Source organism: Chondrus crispus, genomic scaffold (assembly GCF_000350225.1).
Source record: "Chondrus crispus Stackhouse genomic scaffold, scaffold_68, whole genome shotgun sequence".
Taxonomy (NCBI): domain Eukaryota; phylum Rhodophyta; class Florideophyceae; order Gigartinales; family Gigartinaceae; genus Chondrus; species Chondrus crispus.
Window position 1 is genome coordinate 3,714 of NW_005178626.1, and position 16,838 is coordinate 20,551.

At 53.4% G+C, this 16,838-nt stretch overlaps 7 protein-coding genes; 3 read left to right on the forward strand and 4 right to left on the reverse strand.

The window, feature by feature from the left end:
* Positions 1 to 343: 343 nt before the first annotated feature.
* CHC_T00007258001 (hypothetical protein) lies at positions 344 to 2,821 on the reverse strand. The gene has a single exon (XM_005710792.1). It carries the CDS (start codon positions 2,819 to 2,821, stop codon positions 344 to 346), a length of 2,478 nt encoding a protein of 825 aa, XP_005710849.1.
* A 1,092-nt stretch (positions 2,822 to 3,913) lies between these two features.
* CHC_T00008847001 (ABC transporter) lies at positions 3,914 to 6,592 on the reverse strand. Its single transcript, XM_005710793.1, has 3 exons — positions 6,213 to 6,592; positions 4,548 to 6,066; positions 3,914 to 4,138 (listed from the first exon to the last, which is right to left on the reverse strand). Exons 1-3 carry the CDS (start codon positions 6,590 to 6,592, stop codon positions 3,914 to 3,916), a joined length of 2,124 nt encoding a protein of 707 aa, XP_005710850.1.
* Positions 6,593 to 7,064: 472 nt separating this feature from the next.
* CHC_T00007259001 (hypothetical protein) lies at positions 7,065 to 7,346 on the forward strand. Its single transcript, XM_005710794.1, has one exon. The coding sequence runs from the start codon at positions 7,065 to 7,067 to the stop codon at positions 7,344 to 7,346; it is 282 nt and encodes a 93-aa protein (XP_005710851.1).
* Positions 7,347 to 9,063: 1,717 nt separating this feature from the next.
* Positions 9,064 to 11,724, forward strand: CHC_T00008607001 (ABC transporter-like protein). XM_005710795.1 is given in 2 exon segments: positions 9,064 to 11,670; positions 11,671 to 11,724. The coding sequence occupies 1 exon segment, from the start codon at positions 9,064 to 9,066 to the stop codon at positions 11,668 to 11,670; it is 2,607 nt and encodes an 868-aa protein (XP_005710852.1). The 3' UTR covers positions 11,671 to 11,724.
* A 129-nt stretch (positions 11,725 to 11,853) lies between these two features.
* Positions 11,854 to 12,978, reverse strand: CHC_T00008816001 (Conserved hypothetical protein (UPF0066 superfamily)). The gene has a single exon (XM_005710796.1). The coding sequence runs from the start codon at positions 12,976 to 12,978 to the stop codon at positions 11,854 to 11,856; it is 1,125 nt and encodes a 374-aa protein (XP_005710853.1).
* A 471-nt stretch (positions 12,979 to 13,449) lies between these two features.
* CHC_T00007260001 (hypothetical protein) lies at positions 13,450 to 13,608 on the reverse strand. XM_005710797.1 is given in 2 exon segments: positions 13,450 to 13,491; positions 13,492 to 13,608. 1 exon segment carries the CDS (start codon positions 13,606 to 13,608, stop codon positions 13,492 to 13,494), a length of 117 nt encoding a protein of 38 aa, XP_005710854.1. The 3' UTR covers positions 13,450 to 13,491.
* A 151-nt stretch (positions 13,609 to 13,759) lies between these two features.
* CHC_T00007261001 (hypothetical protein) lies at positions 13,760 to 14,038 on the forward strand. The gene has a single exon (XM_005710798.1). The coding sequence runs from the start codon at positions 13,760 to 13,762 to the stop codon at positions 14,036 to 14,038; it is 279 nt and encodes a 92-aa protein (XP_005710855.1).
* Positions 14,039 to 16,838: the final 2,800 nt, after the last annotated feature.

Here is a 16,838-nt window from a genome sequence, read left to right on the forward strand (position 1 = left end):
AAGCACCCCTAAGTTAGTTCTCCATTCGGGCTGACAAATTTTCTATGGAAAAAAAGGGATTCGGGCAGAGCCTTCACGAGAAGCACGCGCATTCGCAATCTAGCATCATCATCTCTTGTTCTATATGAAGGGCGCGCAAGCCACGTGAGTGAAGCATTCGAGTACAGTATTTCCGCGGGTGTATACTTGGTCAAACGGTTTCCAGCCGTTGGAAAGACAAATAGATATGGCCCCAACCCTCGAGGTCCACTGCACGTCTTCATTGCGCGATGAGCAAAGAAATGGAACATGCTTTGTCTCTTTCACATACGTTTACTCTTAAAGCAGCATAGCTCAATATCGATCATTGTGATCGGTAAATATACTTGCGCTGTCGCCTATATTCCAAGTCTCCGCGCCGCATCATCACTAATATCGCGTTCCGAATGGCAAATTCAGAGTATTTCTCATCAAGAAAATGGTCGATTAGTCGTCTTTCACTAGCCATAGACCCGATCGCTAGTCTTCTCTTCAACGCTGCTTCTACCCTTTGAACATCTAGGCGAACATCTGGGCGAAGTGCGCCCTCTGCAGATTGAATCGCACCAGCATTTGCAGAATCTAGAGTTGCCACCTTGAACAAGCGTATTGCCTCAGTCACGTGTCTCTCCGTGACTGTTGAGTCCAGCGTCATCTTTGCCAACGCCTCAGAAATGCGCACAATGGCTTCCAGTTGTCGCACTGTAATAGGAACTGTATTGCCAGATTCCTCGTCATCTCCTAGTTGTTTTGCTCGCATCTGCTCCCGAATAGATACATAATTGGTGCGCAACAGCTCGGCGCCTTCTACAGAGAGCCTCGGTGATGCGCGTGTGCGAGCGTAAGCAATGTAACGTTTCAGAGAATTGATATCCAGGCGAGCCTCATTTCCTTCGCCGATGACTCCGTAAGCTGCACCATCATTGACATCAAGTTCGGCTCCATCTCTGCCCGCGTTTCCTTTCCCAGAGCTGCCCTTTCCAAAAATACCAGAGCGTGATCCATTGGTCTTCTCAGAGCCCCGTTGATGTAGGCTCAAAACATGCTCTGCTATCATCTTGTCCCTTGCATCATCACGGACATCTCGAACAATAAAGATTAAATCAAATCTCGAGAGAATAGTGCTCTGAAATTCAATGTTCTCCGCACTAGATCTTGTGTCATCATACCTTCCGAAAGCGGGATTTGCCGCGGCAAGGACGGCTGACCTTGCATTCAAAACTGCAGTTATACCTGCCTTGGCAATGGAGATGGTCTGCTGCTCCATAGCCTCATGGATGGCGACTCGGTCCTGAAGCCGCATCTTATCAAACTCATCAATACAGACAAGCCCTCCGTCCGCCAAAACCATTGCACCGCCTTCCAGATGGAACTCACCGTGAGCCTTATCCTTAATAACACTAGCGGTGAGGCCAGCAGCGGAACTTCCCTTTCCGCTGGTGTACACGCTGATTGGGGCCACGCGTTCAGCGTATTTGAGCATTTGGCTTTTCGCAGTACTTGGATCTCCGAGGAGGAGGACATTGATATCTCCCCGCAGTCGCATCCCATCCGGTAAGGTCTTATCCAGCGCACCGCCGAAAAGTTGGGCAGCAATGGCCTTCTTGATATCCTTGTGTCCGAAAATTTCCGGTGCTACACTTCTAGAAATGATATCGCAAAGTCCCGGAGTGCGAGAAATACGCAGCATGGCCTCTTCTTCTTCAAATCCAAAAGACACTGCCGTTCTGCTACCAGAGTAGCCTGCCCCTTCCCGAATCTTGAGCCCCAGCACCCTCAGATAAGGTGCCCGTGCACTAATCGAGAGACTAGATCCCGAGGACATTCGCTTATTGCCACGACCAACACCGGGAGCTGCCGCCCCGGAGACCGAGTAAATACCAATCACGTCAACTCGAACGCCAGGGCTCACAAGATCTGTGAGATACCTGTCGCAGCTGAGACTGATGCTTCGAGGCATCTCTCCTGTTGGGACACACTCGGGCAGCTCTTGAAGCTTCAGAGTCTGGTTATCCATGAACTTACTGTCATCTGCAAGCACTACGTAGGGGTCAAGCGGACAGTCGACTTCATTCTCACCTAAAACACGGCGGCAAGTTCTCGGCACTGCAAACCCTCCGAGGCCAGGGTTGACACCAACTGTGATTTTGTCGTTGCAGTTTCTGCATCGCAGAACGACAGCTGTTCCTTTGCAGCGAACCTTGGAAGACGCGATCACAATTCCGGACACAGCAACAAGCTTGGAAACATCAGAAGATCCTAGAGCTCGGATTTCTCGTCCAGTTTCATTGCTTCGCAAAATGACTTGTACTCCTCTGCGGGAGATATCATTCAAAGAGGCACTTTGAGCATTGTCATCTTGATCAGCGGCAGTACCACTGGGACGATCTTGAGGCTGGGCCGGGGTTTCCCGTTGTCCATCAGTTGCTATGACATCTTCGATGGCAGTGTTCTGAAGCACGGCAGCAGCCTCAGTGGCTGCTCGCTCGGCCTGGACAATTGCTCGGTCCGGTCCTTCGCGAATGGTAGCCGCAAGTGGAGCATCGAAATGTGTGAGATGGGCCAGCTCGACAGAGAGAGAGAGAGTACCAGCATTCACAGCGGCCCGAAGACGGTCTCGGTATGTGTAACGGTATCTTTCGTTAGCGAAGCCTAGTACGAATGCCTTGAATCGACGGCGAACCTCCACAGCCGAAAGAATGTTCCCGCGTCCAGACTCTGCCGCAGAACCAGACGCTGCCTGTGCCTCGTCCTCTTGGTTCTGGTACGAGTAGTAGACGGTCCCTTCATCGTAGCCGTCCATTTTTTTCTTGCCGGTAGTTTCAAAAAGGGTTCTGCGGTCGGATTGTTGCCAACGTGTCGTGTCTTAGATTAGCAAGTAAATTTCTCGAATGAATCCAAAAGATGTTGAAGGAACGATAGAGACGGAAACAAGCTGTGAATGGCTCTGGAATCAAGGTGTGAGTCGAAAGTCCTTTTCAGGGGATCGGGAACCTTGCTTGTTGGCTGCTCTAAAGGTTCGGGTCAGAGATGCTTCGTCCGGTGATAACAAGAACGATGTGTGTGACCCTCGCAATCGGTTTAGAGTTAGGAGTACAAGCGGCTGTGGCCCCCCCACACGAAGTCTGCCCGGCCCCACCCACGCCTGATAGACCAGTTGCGTCGACTTTGTTTCACATTTTGGCGGGAGCACTTCCCGCCAATTTGTGTCATCGATTTGAGAAACTGTAATGTTTGTGGAAATATAGTAGAAAATGGATTGATGTCTGTAAGGCGGAAGCATCCTACTACTAGTGATATGTATGAGCCAAATGCACCAGTGCTCAACGCACGGGGCCTCCACGGCGCACTGGGCTCATACCGTACCCGAAACCGGATTCGTCCACTTGTATGAGATTTTGTCCAGATCCTGAGCTCTGAAGCCAGAAGGCATGATTGTTATGATACAAGTTGTATCATACAACGCAATAGTCGTTGAGATTGGCGAAGGCATTTCCTTTACCGCAAAGCCCAATTAAAAGATTTGTTCGGGCGCAAAATACTGGTTCTTCGTCATATACTGCCTACCAAGCGAGATAAGTTGGGATACGGCCACATTCCTGTCTTGTTACCAGAAGTCTGAGATTGACAAATTAGAGAAAGTCCCGGGTGTGTAATGGTTTCATTCCAAAGAATCGAGTTACATTAAAACTAGCACAAAGTCCAGATGGCATCTCTCGTCCTCGCAATCTCGGATACTCTGTTATCACATGTGTCCAATCGTCTTGATAATGCGTTAGTGACCTCAATATGTGACCAGGGTCGAGCTGATCGCAAGGCCCCAACACCCCTTGTACTTAACAGCATATCAATATGTAGACAGCCGGTGTTGAGGCTGTGGTATCTGTTGGTATCTTCAGAAGCCATTTTCTAAAAAGTCACTTTCACTTCTTCCGCGAATTCCAGAAGCAAGTCGAAACGTTTCTGCGCTGTTTAATCCATAACTCATTTTATTTTTGAAGAGAAGCTGTTGGCGGAAAGGCTCTGACGGAGAACTCTCGACAGGGCTACAAAGAGCCCGGACCTTTTCCAAAAGCAGGGTACACCGCAGGTGGTTTCGTGATGTCAGACAAATAGTGAACTACTGCTTCAGATGTTTACATGTTATTGGTAAATGGGCCTTTAAAACCTCCACCATTGCACAAGTAGCGTTCTGGAGATACCCTAAGTGCAAATTTTTTTGGATGACTACACGTAAAAGGCAGGCGGGATGCCCAGCAATCTAATACTCACACGTAGAACTGGGAATGACGTACAGTTCAAAAAATATTGGAGCCGTTGAAACACTGCTGCACAGCGTGATCCGGGTTTCTTCTGTTGAACCCAGAGCTTTTGATCTCTCCTGGTGGGGCTCCATGACACAGCATTCTGGCTTTATCCTCAACACCAAAATACGCCGATGTCACAATAATAGTATATCCTCGACTTTATAAACGCGGGAAACTGCCGCAAATCTTCTTCCGAGATCTGTCTTTCCCTTACGGACCAACCATACCGCCTTCTTTGAGATTCTCTGGATCACTGCGTTGAGTGACTTCCAAAAATACATCTTCCAATGTGGCTTGGCTGATAGACCAATCGCGGATTTCAAGAGCATCCCTCTTCTCGTTCATTAGGGCGAATATTTGTGGGATTTTGAACGATTTCGGCAAGACGTACTCAATGTTTCCACCTAACTCGGTTTCTACTCGTGCACCAGGAGCAATGGTCGTCAAGGCATCATGAAGCTCTGGTACCTTGGCAGCTGGAAGAGATACACTGAAGTGGTGTCCTCGGCCGTATCGCATCTTGAGTTCTTCTGCCTTTCCAATGCACTTCAGCTTTCCGTAAGACATGATAGCGACGCGATCACTCAGTGTTTCTGCTTCTTCCAATGAGTGCGTCGTGAGCATAATTGCTTTGTTATGTTTTGCGCGTCCAACTGCCTCCCACAATTTTTCCCTTGCCAGAATATCCAGGCCGGTTGACGGTTCATCCAAAATGATAAATTCCGGATTCCCAATCATCGCAATACTCACTGATAACCTGCGTTTCATTCCACCGCTTAATGCGCGAACTTTCCGCTTTCGTGCAAACGCTAACTGCACAGAATCCATGGCATTCTCCACTGCATCTTTTAGCTCTTGTCCGGAAAGGTTTCTGACACGTCCATAGAAGAACAAATGTTCCTGTACAGTCAATACATCCCACAAGATGTTTTGCTGTGGTGCCACGCCCATGCTTCGGTGTACCTCGCTCATCTCACTGAGAATGGATCTGCCGTTGACGAATGCTGTTCCGGAAGTAGGCTCGAGTTCGCCAATAAGGGTCCGGAATGCTGTGGTCTTCCCTGCACCGTTGTGCGCTAGAATGCATATGACTTCGTTCTTCTGGGCTACAATGGAGAGGTCCTGTAGCGCTCTCACTGGTGGTCTTGCCGGATAAGATTTGGACAGCTTGTGCAAGACAACTCCATCAAATCCGCTTGTCGAGATATTTTGGATAATCTCTTCCGCGCGACGCTCTTCCTCGACCACATCTGACCCCTTGTCGGATGCCGTCAGTTCTTCATCTTCGGTATACTTCGCCTCCCTCGTGAAACCAAAGCAGAATAGTGGATGGCGGCGGTTGCCGACTGCACTTGGGAGGACCTGGTCGAAGTAAAGCGCTGCAAGCATGAGGACAACCCACTGCCAGGCAAGATAAGCGAAAGACCTGCAAAAGGGTCCATCGCCCCGGCACATCCCAAGGTTCACATCAGTGAAAAATTCGGATCCAACAACGACCCCCTGGCCGCCACTGTTAAGCGCACCTGCGTAGTAAACGCTTCTCAGAAACGCAAAGGATGGTAAAAGCATAATGGCAGCCCAAGTTCCTTCGCCAGTACCGTCATCCCCAAGTCGGCGCCCCAAGTAAGGCCCTCCTACGATGTTCACAAGAAGGATGAACAACCATCCAACCGTTTGAGCAGTTTCAGGATTGTCGAAAAATGGGACGAGAGCCATAGCCAATGCAATGAGCACATTCCCCCTGTCAAGTAGTAAATCAAATCAAATTATCGCGGAAGGACACAAGAATCCAAGAGCGACACACACGAGAGTTAGATATAAACAGCGTCAAAAGCTAGATAGAGTCTTTGACGTCAACGAGGAACAAAAAAAAAAGTGATGACATACCACAAGAAGAATAAAACAAGATATGAAACGGGAGTGTTATCAACAAAGAAGCTGATACCAAAAGCAGCACCGATCACGATGAGAAGCGCAGTGGAGCAAGCGTATTGCAAGAAAAGGCCAACGTAGGTGCCGAAGAAATATTGAGACTTTTTGAGACCCATGACGCTCATCATTGATCTGAGCCTTGAAACGCGCTCGAAGACCAGAAAGCGGAGAAAGCTAGGGAACCAGAAGTGGCTTGTAAATCCGAGAGTGATACTAATGACCAGTTGAATAATTGCGAGGTCAAGTTTGACATCGATGGCCGGCATGCGACGGAGAAAGGCTCTAGCGGAGTTGCCCGGAGAGAACTGCCGATAGATTGCATCGTCCAATCGCATAACATTCGAGACGAGCGGACAGGCGATACTGCAGTTTGCTTCTGTGCTCTGATTGTAGTAGACTGTGGCTTTCACGTCCAAGCTTTCGTCGGTGCTTGAGACATCCGAAAAGGCGAGCGCAGTGGAAAACAAGGGATTCTCGTCACCTTCGTGCCATGAGTCGTACAAATTTTTACGCAGCTCGTCCTCCGAAGACTGTTCGAGGGTTCTTGCCTTGTACGCGAAATCGATACTGTTCTCTTCCGCCCGTCGCAAAAACTGTAGGTACGCAAGGTTGGTACGGTTTCCGCGAAAGTAGGAGTGCAAGAATATGCCATCGTAGGGAGTCTGGTCTTCAAAGAAATCATTACCGGGCAAGGCGCGAGGATAGATAAAAGGTTCGAGTGATAGATGTGACAACAGGCCTTCGTCAGTGGCAGAGTCCGGATTGACGGCATCTCTGCCGCCGACTGTAGTCTTGAGTTTAGGAGGTATGAAGACGGGAACTTCGTATCCACGGTCAAAACTTTTTTCGCCGCAGTTGATCAAGTCTTGGATCTCGGAATTAGTAAGTTGGCCATCCTCGACGGCGGAATCGAAGACGGATTCGGTGCACTGGGCGGGATTGAATGGGCGCGGAACAAAGGCTCCTTTCGGGGCGCGCTCAAATGGGAAGGATATGACTTCTCGGGCCTTGATTACGCGGCCGAGGACGAAGAGCAGTAGCATGAAGCATGGAGGGATGATGAAGTTGCAAAAGGTGTTGCAGTGTTGACGACGTTGGTAGTGCCATGTGCGGAACAGAAGACCCTTGGTCTGTGTGCGGAACAAAGACTGGGAGCGGGCCATGGTGGAAGAGAAAGGGGTGAGGCTGGAGAGGATGGAAGCGTCAGCGGGGCTGGTAGAGGGTTGATGAGGCGGTGACTAAATAGATGGGGAGGGCGGGCAAGAACGGCGACAGCAATGATAGCGCAGGTTACTAATGTGGAGAGGGTGAGGCGTATGAGTCGCTGTGACGTGGGCGGTGATGGAGGAGTTGGATCTTGGACGACTGTTGGGCAAGTCGTTATGTGTCTACGCTGCGATGGGGATGGAGTTGCCGACGTGCCAGAAATGTTCCGGGAGCTTTTCAAACACAAAGCGCGTGGTCGCACGTGTGTTCTACGAACGGCACGGTACAGTCTACCAGGATTCGGAAAAGGGGCCAAGGCAGGACACGAGTTTGATCGATCCAGCGCAATATCGGTGGCGCTGTACTGTAGTGCCGAGTGCTTCGTGAGGTGCAAGAGGCACGCAGTTAGCGCAATTTACTAAGAGCATGACACGGCGTTATGGTTTGGTCGGTGGCAGGCAGTGCGTTTAGTTAACTGTATCGTGCAGTACCCAAGGGTATCGTTAAGTCGCTGGTGTATCGTGGGGCGTCATTGCGAAGTGAGCTTCCTCGCAGAAAAAAGAAAATTCTTTTCTTTTTCTGTCATTAGACAAGCGCAAGAAGACATGGCGCTATGCTGCGCGCCGCAGCCTGCGGCAGCACTGCTGTACCTTACTGTATGCGTTTGGATATGCCTTAATGATACCCTGTGATGAAGTGTTTTCACCAAAACAGCCGTTTCTCGATTCACATGGAGATTCCGCCGTAACGTAACGCGTTTGGGGCTTTTATCTCAATAAAAAAAAAAAAAACACATCCCCACCCGCAGATGGTGTCAGCCGCGAATCGAGGCCGGAGAAGGCCCACTATTGGTGGAATGAGGTTTTACTGTAATGGAGATGTACGCTTTTGAAGAGGAACTGCATCAATCAGTTCGTCGCGAGATGCGTATCGTCCCGAATTGCTCGATTTTCCCGCTCGCCAAATTGCTCCGTGCTGAGACGAACTGTTGCGTCTCAGGGCCCACGTATTGGTCCGCTATGCTCCGTTTGCGCTGCAGTGCCATGATGGCAGCCGGATACGCACCCATGATGGTCCTGCCTCATTCATATCTCCACTTCGCGGCCTTGATGCCACTGCGTCCAAATTCTAATCGCAGCGAACAAGTCCGATTCTATCTTTTTTTTTGGGGGCAAACCATTCGACATTGCTGTACGACACCTTGGCAGTTTTCCAACCAGCACTGCGTTGGAAATTTTAATGGTATTCTAGAAATTTATCTTCTTTGTGCTGTAGTACAGTGTACTTTTTTTATGTCTAATCTAACTCAAGTTTGAGTCTCCCCTTCTTTTTCGCGAAAGGTACAGCACCGACTCGGGCAGTCTTCCGGTACAGTGCCCTTCCTGCTTCTGGGAATCAAATGGTAAAGGTAAATCTCGTGCTTTCCTTGCGCTCCATCCGCTCACCGCCACCACCAGCACGTCTTCATGTATTGACAAGCACTCGTCACAGGCCCCCGTCCCACTCGCCGTTAAATACTTCGGCGGCACACCCGCGCATCTCGCACCCGCATCTTTGACCATTTGCCCACCGTCTGCTGCCCGCTCTCTTTGCAAGCGCCATGGCATTCCGCCACTATGCTTTCGCCACCCGCATCCTCGTCAAGAAGAACGTTCTGCTCTCCCTGCGAGACATATCTCCGCTCATCGTCACCGTGTCCAGCGCGTTCTTTTCCATGCTAATCCTCTACTTTTCTCAAATCTCAATCGACAACGGCGACAGCTTCGAACCCGAGAAGCTCGATACCCCCGACCCTAATTCGCATCCGCTCGTGGGCGTTCCGAGATGCGTCCCGCATTCCTTTGACGATTGCTGGACCCTTGCCTATGTACCGGACAACGATGACGTCAAACGTTGGGTTTTCCAAGTCGCCTCCCGCTCTAATATTCCAGAAGCAGAGATTATCAAATTCTCAGACGACGACGCTCTTAACCAACACTTTCGTAAAAATCCGAACCGCACCCAGGCCGCCTACATCTTTGATCAAGATTCCCTTAATGCGTATCACACCGACAATAATGTCCAATTCATCGTCCAGTACAATGACACCAACCAGGACGAATTTCCGCTGGGAAGCACCGATTTCCACACTCGCACCGTACTTCCCGCCATGATACACACCATGAATCTCGTTCTCATGACCGAGCTACTAGGAAAGGACGTCAATATCAACATTAACACATCGGTTTTCCCGCATCCCCCCATTATTACCAGCGTTGATACAGGCGCCCTTGATTCCTTCGGTCTCTACGGCGCTCTTCTCACCTTTGGAGTTTACTTTCTCGCTCTCGTCTTCTTCTTGTACAAGATCGTGGAGGAGCGCGAAAGAGGCCTACGGGATGCCATGAAACTGGCTGGCCAGTTTCAGAGCCAACACTACATCTCCTGGGGCATCCCGTACATAGTGCTCACCCTTGTTCTCACCTTGCTCTTGATCGCTTTCGGCCACATATTCAGTTTCAAGTTCTTCGAAGTACACGATTTCTCTGTCTACTTTCTCACAATGTACCTGTTTGCCCTTAGTATTCTTGGATGGATGATGCTGGTTGCCACACTCACCCGAAGATCAGAGTCTGTATCGACTGTGGCCTTCAATCTATTCATTTTCGGCTACGTCATCTCAAACACTGGCCTCATTGTTTACGCGACGGATGACAACGGGAAGCCATTGGTTGGTGACAATGTTCTATTTCTCAGGCAGCTATTTGCGATTGCCCCATCCACGATGTACATCAAGGCCCTTGAAGATGCAAACGTCCTTGCCAACATCGGGAAGAAATTAACTTTTGCGTCTGCCGGCACATACACGACCATCTTTCCTATCAAGGACTGTTGGTTATGGATGCTTGCCTCCGGCCTGATCACCTTTATTCTCTCCATCTATCTGGACAACGTTCTACCTTCCAAGCATGGGGCACCCCTCGGCTATACCTACTTCCTCCAGCCAAGCTATTGGGGTTTAGGCAAAAACCGCGAAGCCGTGTTCAACGATTCACACGGAAAAGACCATGCATCAACAAGCGACAGTGATGAAGCCCTAGGGGCACACGGAAAAGCACACCATCAAACCTACAACCCAGATGCTGAGGATGAGGACGTCCGCGCCGAACGAGAGGCGGTACTGAGTGGTAGCCGCGATACTGCACCCTTGGTTATCAAGAATATCTCAAAGAATTTCGGCTCGTTGGCTGCGGTCGACGATGTATCGTTCAGTGTGAAGAAGAATACCGCGTTTGCTCTGTTAGGACATAATGGGGCGGGTAAGTCAACCTTGTTCAACATGCTTGTCACTTCTTTAGCACCGTCACACGGAGATGCGTCGATTTTTGGGCTGTCAGTACGGAAGGACCAAGCGCAAGTACGCAAGTTGCTGGGAGTGTGCCCCCAGTTTGATATCTTCTGGGATAACCTTACTGGAGCTGAGCATATCGAGATTTTTGCGGCTTTGAAAGGCCTCGACAAAAAGAGGAGAGCTGCGGAAATCGCAGAGCGACTGGCTGATGTCCACTTGACAAAACAGGCCAACATCAGGGCGGGCTCATACTCTGGAGGAATGCAGAGACGACTTAGCGTTGCAATCAGCTTGACAGGGGATCCAAAAATTGTGCTTCTTGATGAATGCACGTCGGGTGCTGATCCTTTAGTCCGAAGGGATCTATGGGGTACCATTGAGCGAGCGAAACGGGGGCGGGTCGTTTTCATGATTACTCATTCAATCGCGGAGGCTCAACACATCGCTGGTCACAACGCGATCGGAATCATGGCAAAAGGTAAACTTCGTGTCCTCGGAAAGGCGATGCATTTGAAGAGCAAATTTGGTGCCGGGTATACACTGCTAGCCAAACTCAAACATGAGAACACTGCTGCGAGCCTAGCAGCTGCTTTGAGTGTAGTTTGTCCGGGCGCAGCACTCTCATCGCTTAAACCTGGTGAGAACGAGGAGTTCTTGGCATCTTATTCTTTGCCAAGGCACGGGCTCGAGGCTGAAATTATTCAAGCTGTGAGAGTTTTGGAGGAACGAGGAGAGGAGTTTGGTGTTTCAGACTACTCTCTAAATTCTGCTGATTTGGCTGATGTCTTTAAATCAATTACCTCTTTAAGCGAAGACACACACGAAGAAGATATTGTCGAGAAGAAAAAGTGTCGTCTTTGCTGTTGGCGAAAATAGACTTCCAGTATAAAGGGCGGGATATACCGTAGTAGTACCGTATTATTTTACATTGACTCTGTCCCATCTGACAATGTTCACAGTAGATTATTAGCCTTTCGACGGTCACTTTCGCTCGTCTGTAGTGCGCTGTTATGAAGCGTGTCGAGCAACTGAATTATGTCCCCTGAAGAATGCGAATTGTCACAATGGGAACCGGTCTTGAAACTCCAAATGCACCAAGGCCTCTGGATCAGTCGCTGCCTCCTCTTCGCAGACGGTCCGTCTCATCCCCGACACCACCTGCTTCACCACAACAGCACCTGCCGCCCTCCTCACTTCGTACAAAACGCGAAAAGCCCCGACAGGTAACGCTCCCTCGACAACCTCCCTCCTTCCCTCTTCCCCACCCTCCTTCGCCTCCCCCGCGTCTACCCTCTCCAGTGATGTCCTGATCATGTCAACCACATCTACAGCACTCCGTTCATTAATAAACTCAATCCTCTCCCCCGCACCCTCCTCTACGACAACCTCCCAATCCGCGACACCTCCATATCCGTCCAACTCGTCATAGTACAATGGCTGCAACTTCTCCATCTCGTCAATCCACCCTGCCCTCGCGCTGGGCCACGCCTCCTCCTCCGGCACGTATTTTCTCACCGCCAGGAGCGGTGTCTCATCCAAAATATCCACCCCTCCCACCTGCAGGCACCCCTTCTCCAAATCCACGTTCTCCACCACACAAAGGCTCAGCCCCACGGGGGATGGCCTGTTCGGGGAGCGCGTCGCAAATACGCCTACGCGCCAGCCTCCCTTCGCGCGCGGCGGGCGTACGAAATGGCGCCATAGCCCGTCGTTGCGGTCCAACCAGTACACCAACCACAGACGGTCTCCCTTGCTCAACCCGTGCAGCACATGCGTCCCATTTGTGAGCCACACGCTCGCCTTCCCTGCCGCGCCCGTGAAGCTCTGGCGCGGGGCCTCGAAGCGCTTCTGGAACGCGGTGTACACAACGCCGCATGGCTGTATCAGGACGTGCGGCTTTGGCGGGGCATGTTCATCGTGGCGAGCGTACGTGCCGTCCTTGCGGGCCCACAGGCGCTGCTTCGGACGCGCGCGGGAAGTGCTGGACAGAAGGGCGGGTGCGACGCCGCCGCGCTGGCCGACGAGGCCGCGCGCGGCGGAGGCGACGTTGGCGGCGTGCAGCACGGCCTCCTCGGCTTGGGCGATGCGCGCGTCAAGCTCGGAGAGACGTTCGCGCAGGGAATGAAGATCGGCTTCCTGAAATGCCTGGAGCGTGGCGATTTGCTCGTGGCGCGGGCGAGACATTGCGAAGGGGAGGCGCTATTCGTCCTTGGGGCGGTCGGAGACAGGCTCGTCTTGAGGCGGGAGGGGCTGCTGCGGGGGCGCCCTTTCGAAGACTGCAATGAGGGCGAAGATCGCTGTTAGGGCGTTAAGTGCGAAGACGGCGGCAAGGCCCGCGTTTGTTGATGGGGAGAGGGGAAAGGTGAGGGGTGTGAGGTTGAAGACGAGGAAGTAGACGGCCGGAGGGAGGATGGCAACGGCAAGGAAGAAGCGAATGAAGCGGGTGATGATCGGAGCGTTGGAGGGCTCGGAGGTGATGGCTTGCAGGCCGAGATGGACGTCGGACATGTCGGGTGCGGCGGGGGGTGGAGAAGCAGGGTAGGGAGAGTGGCGAACGAGGTGGTCGGGGAGGCGAAACAAGGTGAGGAGTCCAGCAAGGTTTGGAGTGGAGAATTTGACGGAGAGTACTGTCAGCCTTGCCGGTAGCACCGAATGATGATGGGACATGTGTTTTAATGTAAGACGGACAGCGGCTTTTCACGCAAGCGTCTCTGCGCTCTGCAGCCGGATTCGCATCATCGCGCAGAGTATCGGTGGCCCATCTCGCAACACATTCCCATGCCTTCTTTCTGTCTCCACCACACCATTCAACATACGCGCACTGCTTGTCCGCTCGTCTCCCCCCTTCAATATAATACACCTCTCCCACCAGTACTATACACTCTCCTCCTCTGCCAAGGCGGTAGCGGAGGACCCTCTGGCCTGGTACGCAATAAAATTGCTAATGGCGGACCCCCTCTGATGAATGGCGGCGATAATCGCCTGCCGCAAGTCCTCGTCCGGCACGCAGTTAACCCGCGCGCAGCACAAGGGACACTTGGGCCCGGGCGTCCACGACACGACCTGCCCCCCTCTAGTGATCCCGAAGCGAGCCGGGTTGAGATGCGCCTTCGTACAATGCACTGCCCACGCTTCGAGACACGGTGAGCAGAGCGCGTGCCGGCACGGCAGCACGCGGATGAGGCGGTCGGGGGACGCGGCCATATCGCACAGACAGACAGGGCCTAGGGACGGTTCAGGTTAACGTTATGTCTCTCTGCAGCAGTTGCGTGGGGGGTGCGTGGGGGGGGGGGGGGGGGGGGGGCCATGTGCTGGCGGGCCACGATTTTTTTTTGGCTGGCGATCGGTCGCTCCCACTCGATGCTTGATTTTACGGCGCTCGCCGTAGCATTCTTTCGCTGTCGCCGCGGTCTTGTTGTACGATACCTGTACTGGTAAACAAATGCAGCACGCTTTCCCTACTCGCGCTCTCCCCGCATTCCTGGCCAGCTCTCATGCACTCAAAAATAAACTCCCGGTATCCTTCGCAACCTCTCCCAGCACACCAGCGAACGAACTTCGCTTGGCGGCACCGACCAGGGCTGCCGAATGCACCTCCATGCCTCCATGCATCACTCACCGCCGCACCCATTCCCGTCTCAGGCTGTGCGTTCGCACGTATCATTCAACCGCAGGACCAATTGGCCTAACGTTCACGTAGGCCGAGTTGTGTACGACCAAGTCGCCTCATCGGTCATCCATCGCCCAACTTATTCCGCGTGCATCATGATGGACGTGATGAGATGAGAACCCGTCACAGTTTTGCTCTTCCAAATTGCGTGGCCTACTCCGCTACGAAGCGTCACCCCTCCCTCGTTGCTTTTCCTGTTCACGAGTATAAAGCTTGCTGCCTCCGACCACCCAGCCTCTACACCCCTCTTCCTATCTAGCCCCCTTGGCGGCGCGACTTCCTGCTCCCCCCGCCCCCCCACCAAATGGACTCCCCCAGCCGCAAGTCAAGCAGCCCGCTGGGCCTGAGTGTGGTGCACACGGTCAAACTTGCGCTCTACGGCATGGGCGACAAGACGGTGCTCGCGACGGATCAGCAGCTGCGAGAGGCTGGGCAGGAGATCGAGAAGCTGCAGCGGTGGTTCCCGCAACTGCAGGTGTCGGTGGAGGAAAACGACAAGACGTGGCGTGCGCTCAGCCACAACCTGTGCTCGGTGGCGGCGCACGCGCTCGAGCTGTACGACGCGGACCACCCCAACCGGTACATGGCCGACCACCTACACGCGGCGGGCAAGTCTGTGCGGGCGCCGTCCGGCGAGCACGCGCTGTGCGCCGAGCGCAAGCGGGCGACGGCGGAGCTCCGCGCGTTCAACGAGCGGATCCGCGGGGCGCGGGCGCTGCACTCGGAGTGCGTGGCGGCGCTCAAGGAGCGCGAGTACTACAGCGCCAAGGTGGAGGCGATGCGGGTGAACGAGGGGCGCAAGAAGAAGGTGAGCGAGCGCGAGGTGGACCGGCGGCTGCGCAACGAGATGAAGCTCTCCGAGACGGAGGCGGCGGTGCGGTACGGGTGGCAGCGGCTCGCGGACGAGGTGCGCGACGTGGAGGCGTGCAAGGGCGACGTGCTCGAGCTGGTGGTGCTGGCGTTCGTGCGGACGCAGGACTACTACTTTGGGCGCAACCCCATGGGCCCGACGCTGGCCGTGTTCCGCCGCAGGCCGGCGTGGAAGAGGCTGAGCGGGTGCGCGTTGAAGGAGGGCGCGCATCGCAGGACCGCGTGCGGCGACCGCGATGGGGCGACGGCGCCGCCGCCGAGCGAGGTGAACGACGACGCGCAGAGGAGGCATAGGTCTGCAGGGCCCAGGCTGTTCTCCAGAGTGTCGGCCAGGACGGGGACGTGAGGCGGCGCCATGTGCGCCTCGCAGGCGGCTGCGCGGAGGCAGTGCGGAGGCAGCGCAGAGGCAGCGCGGAGATCGCGCGGAGGTAGCGCGGCTTCCGTCAAGTTGCGCGGACTTACAGTAGAAGCGGGACCGTTACGCAGCAGTACAGTAGGTAGTGACATACAGTGGGCGAATTTGAAATAAATACAGTACAGTCATTGAAAAGCAGTGACCACGCGATTCCTGTCTGGTACACGTGCGAGTCCGACGTCAGCAATAGTGCACTGGGTGCAAATCTATAAAATGAGCACCGTGCAGGTGTGTAGCATTGTTGAAAACAGACTGGCCCGAGTGCGGATACGTGGCTAGGTGACCGCCGTGTCTCGCGTATGCCGCCCTGTTAGAGAATGCAGTAAAGTACTTTACTGTAGCACGGTACGATACGCATCTGTGCGTTGGCTACGGCAAGCACAGCCGCTGATGGGAGTAGGGGGCCCCCCCGGCTCCGTTCCTCTCCGCGCAGTGCTCCGCTCAACGGAGGGGTGCGGTCAGTGACGGGGCGACGCGATAATTAAGAATTCGCCTTGGCATTCCAGCGAAACCTAAAACGTGCACGGGCCTAAAAGCAAGATTTGAATATCGGAGGTCGACGAGGACGGCGTGATTGGAAGGACTCACACTGCTGGATCTCAAGAGAAGAAAAATTTGTGATGGACTGCTCTCCCAATCCTTACGCCTTCGTGTACTGTACTTGTACCCCCTCCTTACCTTGCGGGGGACTCATGGATCAAAGCTTGATCATCAAACACCCCATCAAACAGGCATGGGACAATGCAGTACTGTACTGTACCCTGCTTACCTTAAGGGGAGCGCCTGGATCAAACAGGCATGGGGCCAGGCAGTGCGCTAAGCGGGCGGCAAGCCCTAATGAGGCGCGGAGCGTGTAGGCCGCAGTTTCAGTGCTGCGGTTGGCGAAGGCGATGCGTAGTGTTTCTGCGCGGGGCAGGAAACGCGCTGTAAGCGTGCGCGATGACAGCCGTCGGGGCAGGGCGGCGGTTCGGGCATGCCTGTGTGGGGGCGGAGCGACTCGCGCCGCGCTGTGGGTATCCTAGCGCAGCGGGGGGGGGGAGAACCCGGGGGGGGGGGGGGTTTTAAAATCTTGCCTACGACCCCCTATTC

What these genes read in the sequence shown, in the direction of transcription:
- CHC_T00007258001 (XM_005710792.1), bottom strand. Translation starts at nt 2,821, where the DNA reads ATGGACGGCTACGATGAAGGGACCGTCTACTACTCGTACCAGAACCAA.
- CHC_T00008847001 (XM_005710793.1), bottom strand. Translation starts at nt 6,592, where the DNA reads ATGCGATTGGACGATGCAATCTATCGGCAGTTCTCTCCGGGCAACTCC. An exon ending in CTTGTTTTATTCTTCTTGTG is followed by an intron (nt 6,067 to 6,212) that starts GTATGTCATCAC and finishes ACTACTTGACAG; the next exon opens with GGGGAATGTGCTCATTGCAT. An exon ending in ATCTCAAAGAAGGCGGTATG is followed by an intron (nt 4,139 to 4,547) that starts GTTGGTCCGTAA and finishes CTGAAGCAGTAG; the next exon opens with TTCACTATTTGTCTGACATC.
- CHC_T00007261001 (XM_005710798.1), top strand. Translation starts at nt 13,760, where the DNA reads ATGGCGGCGATAATCGCCTGCCGCAAGTCCTCGTCCGGCACGCAGTTA.
- CHC_T00007260001 (XM_005710797.1), bottom strand. Translation starts at nt 13,608, where the DNA reads ATGTTGAATGGTGTGGTGGAGACAGAAAGAAGGCATGGGAATGTGTTG.
- CHC_T00007259001 (XM_005710794.1), top strand. Translation starts at nt 7,065, where the DNA reads ATGAAGACGGGAACTTCGTATCCACGGTCAAAACTTTTTTCGCCGCAG.
- CHC_T00008816001 (XM_005710796.1), bottom strand. Translation starts at nt 12,978, where the DNA reads ATGTCTCGCCCGCGCCACGAGCAAATCGCCACGCTCCAGGCATTTCAG.
- CHC_T00008607001 (XM_005710795.1), top strand. Translation starts at nt 9,064, where the DNA reads ATGGCATTCCGCCACTATGCTTTCGCCACCCGCATCCTCGTCAAGAAG.